Below are 12,572 nucleotides of genomic sequence, written 5' to 3'. Positions count from 1 at the left end.
GCCCCTGAATTGTTAGCGTGACTCAAAGTGACCGTCTTGCAGTCCTGTGACCCGGGAGCAGGCCCGGTCCCGCCCAGGCTTTGGTTCGTGTCTGAATCTCGGGGAGTTCTTTGAGCCGCGGGCCTGTCTGTCCCCGCGCCCAGCAGTGACCGGCCGGGCGCCCGAGGTCTGATGGGCGGCCAGTGTGCAGACCCCTCCCCTGCCGTTCTCCCCGAGGTACAGTCCCCTCTGCCCCTGGGCCTGCGGCGTCGCAGACAGTCCCGTCCGCTGCCTGTGCGGCTCTGAGGGACGGGCTTGTCGTTGGGGTGGCAGTGAATGCGACGCGGTGGAGCTGTGGAGAGATGAGGGCGTTTCCCGCGTGAGCCCCGCGCCTCCGGGGCAGCCAGGAGCTGCGTGCCCCGTGTGGCAGGAAGTGCAGCCGGGGGCGCAGCATGCGGAGTCCTGAAAGCTGTCCCCGCGTCCACAACCTGTGCCCCCTTTCCAGCTCGCGATCCAGGTGTCCAAGGACGGGCTGCCGGGCCGCGTGCCGCTGTGGGTCATCCTGCTGAGCGCCTTCGCCGGCCTGCTGCTGCTGCTGCTGCTCATCCTGGGCCTGTGGAAGGTGAGCCGCGCCCCCCCCCCCGCCCCCCGCCTCCCCGCCCCCCGCCCCCCGCCTCTCCGTCCCGGTGTCCCCACGGCGCCATGCGGTGCCACACGGCAGTGGAAAACCCTGGAAGCAGGACCGAGGCCAAGGAGAAAGAAAAGTGTCTCTCAAACATCCCATTTTTGTAAAAGAAAAAAAAAAAGATAGATCCAAAAATCAAGGAGGGTCCCTTTAGAGCAGGCGGGACCTTCTCTCTGCCAAGGGCCGGTGGGATATTCATGACACCCTCCGAGGGCCGTTCAGAATGATCGACTTAAAAATTAGCCCGTCCAACACTTAATTCACTCACCCCGATGCCTTGGCAGGGCCAGGCCAAACGATTTCTCAGGCCTTATATGGCCCGCGGGCCGGACGTTCCCCACCCCTGCTCTAGCGGTTGGGATTATAGGGAACGTGTGTGTGTGTGTGTGTGTGTGTGTGTGTGTGTGTGTGTGTGAGACACTGGGCATTTTACTGTACGTGTACATGTCTTTCATAACCAGAGAAGAAGGTACACTCTCTTGCAGAGGGAAAGGGTAGGGTGGGTTGCCATGTCCATTTAAGGATATGTATGGGGTGGAATCACGGTTAAGATTCGCCTTATCCTAATCACATCCTTCTATGTATCCTAAAAATCAAATGCTCATTTAACGTATAAACAGATATGTTACATGTTATGCCATTATTTCGTGCCTGCCTGACAGGTGAGGATTTTAGTAATTAGTGGACAGAAGGGAAATCTTAGAGATTCACAGACTCCTATTTCAAATCCTCTTGTAAAAGTGGTAGCACCTGTTTTCTGCGGGCAGATCCCTATGTTTACCCAGATGTTGTGCTTAAACGGAGGTAGGCAGATTTTTAAAACTCTTAATGTTTCATTTTTAAAGAAGCAGAAGTGAGATGATAGCTTTTAAGATAAATTTAATAGAGAATAAAATCCCATAGAAAGTTGAATTTAATATTTTCCAAATTTAACATCAACTTGGCATTTACCCTATATTCAACCAATCACATTGTTAAATAGATAAACTATATTAAAAATATGATTGTGGATACATATTCATTTTTCTCCCCCCCCCCCACTATTATTCTGTATTGGGCTCAGGGTACCGCATGGTGGTCAGACCATCCTGTTCTTTACAAGGTGCTCCCCGATATTTCCAGTGCCCCCCCCCACACCATCCATAGTTAAGACACTGTTGACCGTACTTTACAATCCTGTCGTAACGGCCCCTCTGCACGTCTCAATCCCTCCCCTTTCACCCCGCCCCCCACTCCGCTCCCCTCCACACCCATGTTTCTAATACCTGAGCGACAGGATTATCTTTGAATCAAGTGCTTTAAGCAACAAATGTCTCTCCATCAAATTGCCGGCAGTTCCGACCACTCTGACTCTCCAAAGGTGACCACCTTCCTCTTTTGGGGCAAGTGACCCTCAGAGGAGAAGACGAACAATACCACGTTAAGGACGTAGGTCGGCGGCAGTTAGGTCAGTAACTAGAGTCCATAGCTTTTGTCCAGCAAAGTCTCCAAGACGCAATTGTCCGCCTTCCCAAACCTCCGGCTCTTCCCTGTCAGAGAGCCGCGCTCTGCGTGTAATACCTGGCGTGGCCACCCGGTGGCACCCGAGCCCGGCTCAGCGGTGTCCAGGCGCCCCTGGGCACAGAACGCAGCTGCCCGCTCACATGCTCCTGGCAGAGCGCCTGCTACCCCCGGCCTCCTCCTCTGGTCTGTGCGCTCCGCACCGCACGTGCCCGCCCGCATCGCTGTAGGAGGAACTTCTCTGCCACGTCCCTGGGAAAGACGATGGCAGCGTGGAGGCAGCGCCAGCTCACGGCGGGGGGCATGTGTCCCAAAATGTTCCCCCGAGCCCTGGAGATTACTCCTCTGCCTGCACCAGTGATCCCTGGGAGGTGCTGCACTAACCCGCGGACAGGTTAACAATGACGTAGTAATGTGACAGCATTTCTTGACATTCCGTATTTCTCCGTCGGTCAATGGAAAAAAAGGCCCTCTCAATTATGTTTAATTATCCGAATGCCCAGAATTGTTAACGTCGTAGTAAATCAATTTCTATTCAAGGAGACTGGTACTTATTACTTAAATTCAAGTTATTAATTGTGTTATGTTGGGTATTCTCTCAACAGATTGGATTCTTCAAAAGACCGCTAAAGAAGAAAATGGAGAAATGAAATATTTTACAAGAGAAAAAATAATTATTCAATGATCTTTCCTCAGGTTTGCCTCAAATATGTGACAAGAAATTTATAAATATAATTAAAGACAGTCACATAAATTTATATAATCCATCAGGGTTAATCACTTGGAAAATGAAGAGATCAAGCCAGATCCAAAAGCAATACCATATATATATTTTATAAAATGATAAAAATATTTTTAAATAATTACTCATTTTTGTTGAGTATTTAAGCAGACAGTGTTTTGAAGATGAAGAGTCACCTGTAGAAATATGTTTATATATGATATCACCAAAGTATTTAAGAAATGCATAGAAAGATTTTTATGATCATTGAAACATTTACGTTCAGAACATTATAAGTTAAGCTTTTTTTATTGATTCCTCCTCAATATACATCAGCATGAAAGTCAGCCTTTGTAAATGCTGAGGAAGAAATTAACCGAAGAAGGTTACGCCCCCGATCCAAGTGGTGAACATTTCCCGGGTGGAGGTGATCGTGGACCGAACGGCATTAACCCGCCGAGAATCATGCGTTCGGCAGCGTTGTCGTGGACTCAGTCCTCGGGCAGCCTCCTTCCCGAAGTGTTGGACACTCGTGTGTGTGATTGCGCTGCGACTCCGTCGGTGGATGGGAAATCGAGGAAGGCTTGTTCAACAGCAAGCGCACTGACGGCTCCGTAAGCTTTGACACAACATGCCTCATTCTGACCTTGAGCTCGAAGCTCACATCCTGTCCCACTGAAACCAACAAACAAAACCCCCGAGAGCAGCTTCGTGTCCCGGCAGCGACTCCTCATGACAAGCCGCGTCGTGCGTGGGACCCGCTGACGTGGACTCTGAGTGGGACGTCGCAGCGGGAACGGCCCCTGAGGACGGGAGAGGCCCCCAGGGGAGCCGACTCAGCAGCAGGTCCCCAGCCCGGTCTGGCCGCCCAGCCCCCGGCATGGGTGGGGTGGGGTGGGGTGGGGTGGGGGGGCGCTGGCCTTCGTTTCTGAAGGCGACTCGCTGTCCAAGCCTCGGACCCCGAGCAAGGGGCCTCCCTCCGCCTTGCATGTCACCAGGAGGCCAGGCTTCTGAGCGCGGCCCGAGCAGCACCCAGGACTCCAGAAACACCTTTCGAGGGACCTCGGGTTTGACCCCTTAGCCCACGGAAAGATGCCACCCGCGGGGTGTGTGGTTGCTCTGAGGCAGCGTCACGGTGGGGCTCACGCGGCCTGAGCTCCGGCTGCTGCGCGTCCGGGCAACTGGCGACGCGGGCACAGCGGCCCACGGGGACCCCGCGCTGGAGCGTGAGCTGGGGCCTCCGCAGCGACCCCCTCTTCCCTCCGACTGGCCGGCACCAGGCCGGCACCTGCCGCCATCAGAAGGCCCTGGCTCCGCTTCGCTCCAAATCAGGAAAGGCGTGACAGGCCCTGGGTTCATTTTTTATTTTTAAATATGTTCTTATTGATCTCAGAGAGGAAGGCAGCGGGAGAGAGAGAGAAACATCAGTGATGAGAGAATCACTGACCGGCTGCCTCCTGCATGCCCCACACCGGGGATCCAGCCCGCAGCCCGGGCCTGTGCCCTGACCGGGAATCAAACCCTGACCGCCGGGTTCACAGGTTGACCCTCAACCACGGAGCCACGCTGGCTGGGCCCTGGCTTTCATTTTTTAAAACTGATTTCTGTGGAATTACCTGAGGACTCGGGGTCAGCGGCCCCATGGCTCTCCGCATGGACCTCTGCGATCCTGTGGTCAAGGTCCAAGCCAGGCCTCCAGGGAGAGGCAAGGTCATCACAGCCGGGAGAGAGGCTAGGTCTCTCCTGAGCTGGCCTCCGCCCGCCGCCTGTGGCTGCAGAGCTGTCCACTTAGGAGTTTCCTCCACCCCCACCCCCGCCTCCAGGTATCAAAACCCTTCTCCCTCCCAACACGCCTTCCTTTGCTGAGCCACGCTCGGCCTCTGACTCAGAGTCACCCAGAGGCGCACAGTCCCGGCACAGTGGCCCCGAGCACCGCCCTGGGCTCAGGCATCCTCAGATAAGCTGGCGGGGAAGGTGGCATTCGCACGGCCCCTGAGACGCCAGGAACGCAGCCCCTGAGCCGGGGGTGCGCACTTAGACTACACGCTCTGCACGCAAAGGGAGTGGAGAGGGTGGCCTGGCACTCCTTAGAGAGAGAGGAAGGGCTGCTGGGCCCGTCACTCACATGTCACTTCTGGGTTTTAAGTAGAATATTTAATGAACCTGATGCCCCATTTCCCAAATATAATCATCTGTTGAGGTTTATGTGTGTCTCTGTGTGTACGCGTGTTTGTGTGTATGAATACACACGCACAGGCACACAGGCACAGAGTCCATACAAAATACCTCACTAGCACCAAGTGGCAGGTTACAGAAAATAAACACAGAAAAGCCACACCAAAAAGAAAGGTTTGCTTCATTTTCATGACCGCGTAACGTGAGCATCCAATTCTGCAACTAAAAATAAGGCCGCGGGTCTCCCTCCCAAGTACCTTCTACAAAACATCCTAGCGCAGTCCGTGACTCAGAAATAGACTCAACTTTATCATTTAATTTTAAGCTATTTACTAGGAAAAGTAGGTGGCACTTACGCCTGTTTATTAAGTTATTAGCTACGTTCAGTTGCGGGATACTTCCTTTTTGAGTTGATTATTGCTTACCCTGTGAAATGAACGGTGACGTCCCTCCTTGGCCCAGCCATGGTGTGTTGGTAAATTCTTTAACTCTCTCTCCAAAGGGAAAAACTTTTGCATTTTTGTCCCATTTCCGTGCTCTGAATAGTCCCGCCGTGGCCACTTTTCACTCCCAACAGGACCCTCCCCGGCTTGCAAAATCCCCGGAAATGTCTGCCGGCCCCTTCTTGAGGCGAATGACCATGATGGACAGACAGGCAGACAGATACGGAGATTTAACACGTTGTACATACACACATAGGCAAGCACAGTAATTATAGCTCAAACGATGCTTAACCTACTGATCTCAAGCCCAGCAGACACAGTGCTCAGTGCCCCACGCTTCCATGTCAGTGTCTGAAACATGAACAAAATGCCCTGGCCTTGCGGGGGGCGGGGGGGGGGGGGCGGCTGGAAGCCAGGCTGCGTGAGGTGGACGTGAGGCCAGCTCCACGGCCACAGCGCAGCTCTCCTGCCTCCGCTGGGGATGCAGAGCGGGGCGGCCGGGGACGGTCCTCCCTCGTCAACATCGAGCTTCTCTCCCTCAGCGTGAGCTTGTCTTCCCTGAGCAGGGGCTCCTGGGCGATGTAATCTCTGACTGTTTTCTGCTGTAATTGTTCTTGAAATGAAGTTGCGGACGGAGATCTATTTTACAAAATGTGCTGCTTGCTCCACCCTGAGAATTGTGCCTGTAATGACGTTGATGCAGACCCTCTCTCTCTCTTATGAAACCATCATGTGTCAGGCTCCGTTGGAAAGCACAGATTCGCACCCAGAGCCAGGCCACTGCCCAGGGCCGGGGAGACACGGGGTGGCGTCGAGGCCGTGAGCAGCGCTGCCCCTTCTCTCAGCATCCTCGCCCCCACCCACGGGCCAGCGCCTGCAGCGTGAGCGAGGCCCCCAGGTCCCACTCTGCTTCACACAGGCCCTCCGGGGGAAGGTCCGCCTCGCCTGCCATCTGCCGCCCCACAGACAGCGGTGAGCAGGGGGGCAGCTGGCCCGGAGCGCGGGCGCCAGGGCTGTCACGTTCTTGGTCGAATCAAGAGGCTTCTGGCAGATCCATGTTGAAGACTTCATACCCCAGGCACCTTCCTTCACCTTGAGGTTCCCGAGGCCCCTCCCTTGGTCTCCCCGCCAGGGAGGTTCCAGGCCGCGGGGAGAGAGTGTCTCCACGCGCTCTGCCAGGAAGCCCACTCCAAGAGGTGATGGCCGAGGGGGTGGCGGATGCGGCTTCAGGCCTCGCCCCTCTGGGCGTCTCTGGACCACAAGCACCACACAGAGGGGGAGAGGCAGTGCGCCCCGGAGAGGGGCCGTCCTAGGGGACAGGCCACTGTGGGCTCCCGGCAGCTCTACCCTGCGGGGCTTCATCAGCACCCAGTCCCCCCCTCACCCAGGAAATAACCCCCATAACCCAGGACACGCAGAAGGCTCTGCAATGGCCTCACAGCGACGATGCTGCTTCTTACTAAGAGCAGGACTGGGAGCGGCAGACTCCACAAGCAAACCCGCCGCAGGGGGGAGCACTGGGCACCCCCTCCAGGAGGCGCTGCTCACAGTCCCTCCCAGAGAACCGAGGCTGCCCCCGACGTGAGCTCCTCAGGGCGGGCCCAGGGCCAGGCCACCTCGGCAGCCGGAGAGAGACGGGAGCCGCCGTCCAACCTGGGAACCCGATGGGCAGGTCGGCCTCGCTGGGCCGCCTGTCAGCATGGGCCTTGAGTTTAGAAATGGCAAAGAAGAGCCTTTCAGGTCAGTCATGAGGAAGGCAGAGGAGCTGGCGTAGGCCCTGCGGGCAGCCCTCTGTCCCCCACACCTGGCCCGGGGGCACGGGGCCCACTGAAGACAAGGGACCCTCTGCCCTACAGGGGCCCCGGCTTCCCTCCTGAATCCGCTGGGTGCCTGGACAGTCCGCACATCACACACGCACGCACACATGGCACATGCACATCACACACATACAGACATCACACACACACATGCGCGCGTGCACACGCCCACCTGGCTGAACCCTGGACATTCCGCAGATGTGCACGTGACTTGGCCTTTCCCCGTCACCACTGAGCTTGGAGCCTCACTCGAGGCTCCCCTGCCTTTTCCTCCCGCGCGGGCTGGAGAATTTCAGTCCCTGAGCCCCGGGCACAGGACCTCTGTGCTGCCCGTGGCCCCTCCCCGCTGCCTCCTGTCCGTGGCCCCTCCCCGCTGCCTCCTGTCCGTGGCCCCTCTCCCCGCTGCCTCCTGTCCGTGGCCCCTCTCTCCCCGCTGCCTCCTGTCCGTGGCCCCTCTCCCCGCTGCCTCCTGTCCGTGGCCCCTCTCTCCCCGCTGCCTCCTGTCCGTGGCCCCTCTCTCCCCGCTGCCTCCTGTCCGTGGCCCCTCTCCCCGCTGCCTCCTGTCCGTGGCCCCTCTCTCCCCGCTGCCTCCTGTCCGTGGCCCCTCTCCCCGCTGCCTCCTGTCCGTGGCCCCTCTCCCCGCTGCCTCCTGTCCGTGGCCCCTCTCCCCGCTGCCTCCTGTCCGTGGCCCCTCTCTCCCCGCTGCCTCCTGTCCGTGGCCCCTCTCCCCGCTGCCTCCTGTCCGTGGCCCCTCTCTCCCCGCTGCCTCCTGTCCGTGGCCCCTCTCCCCGCTGCCTCCTGTCCGTGGACCCTCTCTCCCCGCTGCCTCCTGTCCGTGGCCCCTCTCCCCGCTGCACCCTGGAGGTGCAGAGGCCACCCAGCCCTGTGCCCCTTAGGCCTTGAGGGGTGACGGGCCCCTGCTGAGCCCCAGAATCCCTCCATTACCTGAGACAGTGGAAATCGAGGCAGTAACCGAGGGACCAGTGACACTCAGTCCATGGCTACGTTTGACTCCAGCCTCGTCCGGGTCACACCTGCGTGAAAGCAGACTCGCGGGAACTGTCGGGCCCCGGGCGGCCGAGGCTGTACTGTGTCCCTTCAGCGGGACCTCACTCACCCTGGGGACGGACGTGAAAGGCGAGCTTCCAAGTGACGCAGAGCAAAGGCAGGTGTCCTCCCAGCAGCCCTGCTGACGTCACCGGTCCTCACCCCTCTTTCAGGGCGGAGGGAGGTGGGAGGGGAGGAGGGTGACAGCTCTTCCCCTCTCTCCTCGGCCAGCCAAGCAGAGGGGAGCCCCCCCACTCCCGGAGGGAACGGGGCTTTCGGAGGGAGGGGGCAGAGCCAGGTGCGGGCGCTGTCCCACCCCAGCACCTTGCCTCCGGGGAGAGAGGATAAAGGAGGGGGAGGAGAGGTGCTCTGTGACATCCTCCTCCTCCTCCTCCTCCAAAGACTAAACTCCCCGAGACCGCCCCGTCCCTGCCCCAGCGGCACAGGCGCTTCCACCGCAAACGGCTGAGTCGGCCCCGCACCAGGCGCTCTGCCCGCCGCGGGGAGCTGCACACACGGGGCTGCAGTGAAACCAGCGCGGGCGGCAGCCGCAGCTCAGCCCCCTTCCCGCTGGGGCCGGTTCCCACGCTTGTCCCAACACCCGGTGTGTTTCTGAGACGCCGCCCTGGTGAGGACGCGACACCCTGCGCCCCGTCAGCAGGCGAAGGCCGCAGGAGGCGCTGTCCCTGTGCTCCTACTGTGCGCTTGTGCAATGGTTCATGGACAGTGTGAAGAACTGTGCCCACTGTGCCAAAGGAGAAGCGTTGTATGGAATAACTACTGCCCCACACGTCACTGCATGGCAATAAACTCTGCGTGGTCTACCACCGAGAGCTCGCACTGCTGGTCTTTTAAACATGTTTATATTCATGTTTAGAGCGAGAGGAAGGGGAGGGCATAGAGAGAGAAGTGAAAGTGGGACATCATCCATGGGCGGCCGCCTGCACGCCCCCTACGGGGGATCTAGCCCGCAACCCGGACATGTGCCCTGACCGGGAATCGAACCAGCGGCTTCTTGGTTCCTGGGTCGGTGCTCAAAGGCTGAGCCCCGGCCGGGCACGATGCGTAGTGTTTTATGTGCCTCAGATAAACTGCGCGTTTCTATGAGCCTTTTTATGGGGCAAAGTGACTAGAAGGTGTTTCGATCGCATCCAAGAACAAAGAAGGGCGACCTTGTAGACTCTAGTCCTTTATTAGGGACCTAATTTAAACCCGTGTTTTAAAGGAAGTCGGTTATGGGGTAGCAGTGAGTTAAACGGGTAAAATTAGAACGAGCTGAGCGAGCAGGCGCTTTGCGAATATCCTGCGTGCAGCATCCTGTGCGCGGGTTCGAGGCCCGAGGCCCTGTGCTTCTGTGTGATTCTCTCTGACCTTGCACATTGGCTGTGTGTTTTACGGCAAGTGCACGGGCATCCTGTCTTCTACGTTAAGTAAACAGTGACTCAGAGGAGGATGTGGTCACTGTGACTCCAAGTTCGCGAATTTTACCCGGGGACGAATATTTCCTTCAAGCTGCGGCTTTTTATTTATTAATTTGTTAATTTAATTTAGCTCCTTAGGTGCTCCAAGGGGGCGGCGGTGCATTTAGTCCGTCTCCGGTGTTTCCTGGGCACAGCACATGGCGCTGCGGTCAGCCTTTTGCAAATCGAGGCAAAAACCACAGGGTCCATCTTGCCGCACATCTTCTCCTAACGAGAGCTTTCAGTAATAAATTCTCTGCGGCGGAGTGGCCCACAGGACCACACAGTGCGGAACAAAGAAGTACTGAGAAGTCAGAGGAGTTACGTGCTTTGTCCAAGCTGTAGTCTGAAGAAATAAAGTCATTTCCTAGAGGAGGGCTGGCAGGAGATCTAGGAGATCTGTGCAGTGGGAATAGCACGGGTTCGCCTTGCAGAAGATTCGTCCGCAAACTCCGCAGCCTCTGCGTGTGAGCTGTTCTTCCAGCAGAAGCGACGGTGCTCTGAGAGGGGGTTTGTGTTTTTGTTGTTGTTTGAGGAGGGGAAAGTATTTTTTTTGTGTGATCCTTATTGTTGAAAGTATTGCACAGGCCCCTTACCCTGCTTGCCCGCGCCCAGCCGCCCGGCCCCGCCCGGTGCCTGGGAAGTCCTGCGGCTGCTATGGAAGGGCATCCCGGCGTCTCTTCTTTCTCCGTGAGACATGGAGGTCGCTTCCTGCTTCGCCCTTTGCCCAGGCGGAGAGAGGGGGGCCGAGGGGGGGGGGGCGGGAGGAGAGAGAACCAGGAGGGCCCTGGACCTATTTGCTGTGAAGTAAGCGGCACACGCGGGAGGGCTGAGTCTAGAGCAGCGGTTCCCCACCTTTTCTTGGCCACGCCCCCTAAGCATCTCTAACATCCTGATGCGCCCCCCTCCTGTGACCTATGATTCTTATTATTCAAAAAGTGACTCCTATGCACACGGAGGAAACCTAAAAGGCCTTGAACTTGGTCTAAACAAGCTGCCAAACAACATGGCATCCATGAAAGAGAAAATAAAAGAACGAAAGGACAGTGGGAGTCCTGAGGAAGAAATCACTAAGAAATTGTCTACACTAATAAGAGAGGAAGATGCAAATTGACCATACCTTAACAATACCTGCCAGCCAATCAGGGGTGAGTATGCAAATTAACCCAACAAAGGTGGTGGGTTAATTTGCATATGCAAGCACCAAGTGGCTGGGAACGGGGCAGGACACTTGCATTGTCGCCATGGCAACAATGCAGGCATACTGCACCACCCCAGCTGCTCAGGGCCTCTGGGCAGCGTGGGAAGGCGGAAAGGTGGCTCCGGCCCGAGTGAAAGTGGTGCCAACAGCCAGGGGAAGGAAGGCCCATTCTTGCACAAATCTTCATGTATCAGGCCTCTAGTTAAATAATAATAATAATAATAACATGAAGTGATATGCAAAAACAGCAAATGAAGTTACAAAACATATCACAGAGAGCTGAATGCATAAATATGTCACAATATATAGGTATAGACTGTATATGCGGCCCCTAGAAGCATGAGAAATACAAGAACCTCACTGTGAATACTCATTTGCGAATTGCCCCCTTAACCATCAAACTGCCCCCTGTGGGCGTGGGCCCCCCTGGGAACCACTGGGCTAGAGCACAGACAGCGCCCACCTCCTCCCGTGGTGCCTCTATTTACTCACAAATGACGGTGACTCACGGGCAGCCTGGGAGGCGCCCGGAGCTGAGCGCCATGCGGATGGGAGCCAACGACCCTGAGAGGGAAGAGGCGCCTGGAGCCCACCCTCCCCCACTCCGAGCACGCAGAGACCCAAGTGTACACTGAGCTGCCCGGGTGCCCGCCGCCTCCCAAGGACTCCCAGTTCCTGAGATTGGACTTCTGTGCGGACGCAGCAGAGCCAGCGCCGTCCTCGCTGAGATGTGCATCTTAAATCAGCGTCAAGGGGGCTTGACCACACACGTTCCGGGAACAAGAGCCCGGGCCTCCCGGCGGCCAGGAGGATGGGGTGGGCATCAGGTCCAGATGGAGGCATCCTGGCCCTGGCCAGAGCCCCAGCAGGTGCTGCCGGGAGTCCTGGCCGGAGTGGGTGAGAGCGGCCTTGAGACGCCTCCGGCCGGCCCCCGGCCCCCTCGCTAGCTGCTCTGTTTGTATCTCTCCCCAGCATGTGTGTGACAGGCGTTCATTCAGACGCCACTCCCGAGTGGTATCCCAAGGGCAGGACTGGGGTGCCACCCTGGTGAATGGAGACACCACCCGGACCCCCGACCCCGCAGCCAGACTGCGTTCGCGGAGCTGGGGGTGAGCCAGCGGCCCCTCGCCTCTGGGACGCAGTGCCCGGGGCTCTCCGGGTTCACCGCTGGGCCCCGATTTCTTTTCTAGTTTCGTTTCCCTTCTCTCTCAGACGTCCCTGCTCCAGCGGCAGCCGAGGGCACCCTGCTCTCCCTTTCCACCCACTTTCCAGCCTCATTCCCTCCCCGCCCTGGGCGTGCCTGGTTCCGAGGCGGGCCGTTCTGCCAGGACCCCAAAGCGTGAGTGTTGGGCGGCGCCTCGGGTCTCGCTTTCTGAGCGGGACGCGTCCTCATGAGTGAAGGCTGTGCGTTCAAAAGAGGGGTTTGTGTTCCTCAAGAGCTACCGCCGGGCCGTGGGCCACACGCGTGCCCTGTGCTGGGAGAAGACGGTGGAGGGCCCCTTAAAACCATCAGACATGGGCCTCCCGACGCCCCTCCTCCAGGC

At 57.6% G+C, this 12,572-nt stretch overlaps 1 protein-coding gene across 1 annotated transcript in view; it reads left to right on the top strand.

Annotated features, from left to right (window-relative positions):
* The window catches only part of ITGA1 (integrin subunit alpha 1), an 81,302-nt gene extending 78,354 nt beyond the window's left edge, over positions 1-2,948 (top strand). The window contains exons 27-28 of the mRNA XM_081089399.1: positions 485-601; positions 2,770-2,948. Coding sequence (XP_080945525.1) covers positions 485-601; positions 2,770-2,814 — 162 coding nt within the window. The 3' untranslated portion in view covers positions 2,815-2,948. The remainder of the gene's footprint in view (positions 1-484; positions 602-2,769) is intronic.
* Positions 2,949-12,572: the final 9,624 nt, after the last annotated feature.

Source organism: Myotis nattereri (genome assembly GCF_964212035.1).
Source record: "Myotis nattereri genome assembly, chromosome: 4".
Lineage (NCBI taxonomy): Eukaryota > Metazoa > Chordata > Mammalia > Chiroptera > Vespertilionidae > Myotis > Myotis nattereri.
The sequence above is the reverse complement of the archived record's forward strand: the minus strand, read 5'-3'. Positions and strand labels throughout refer to the sequence as shown.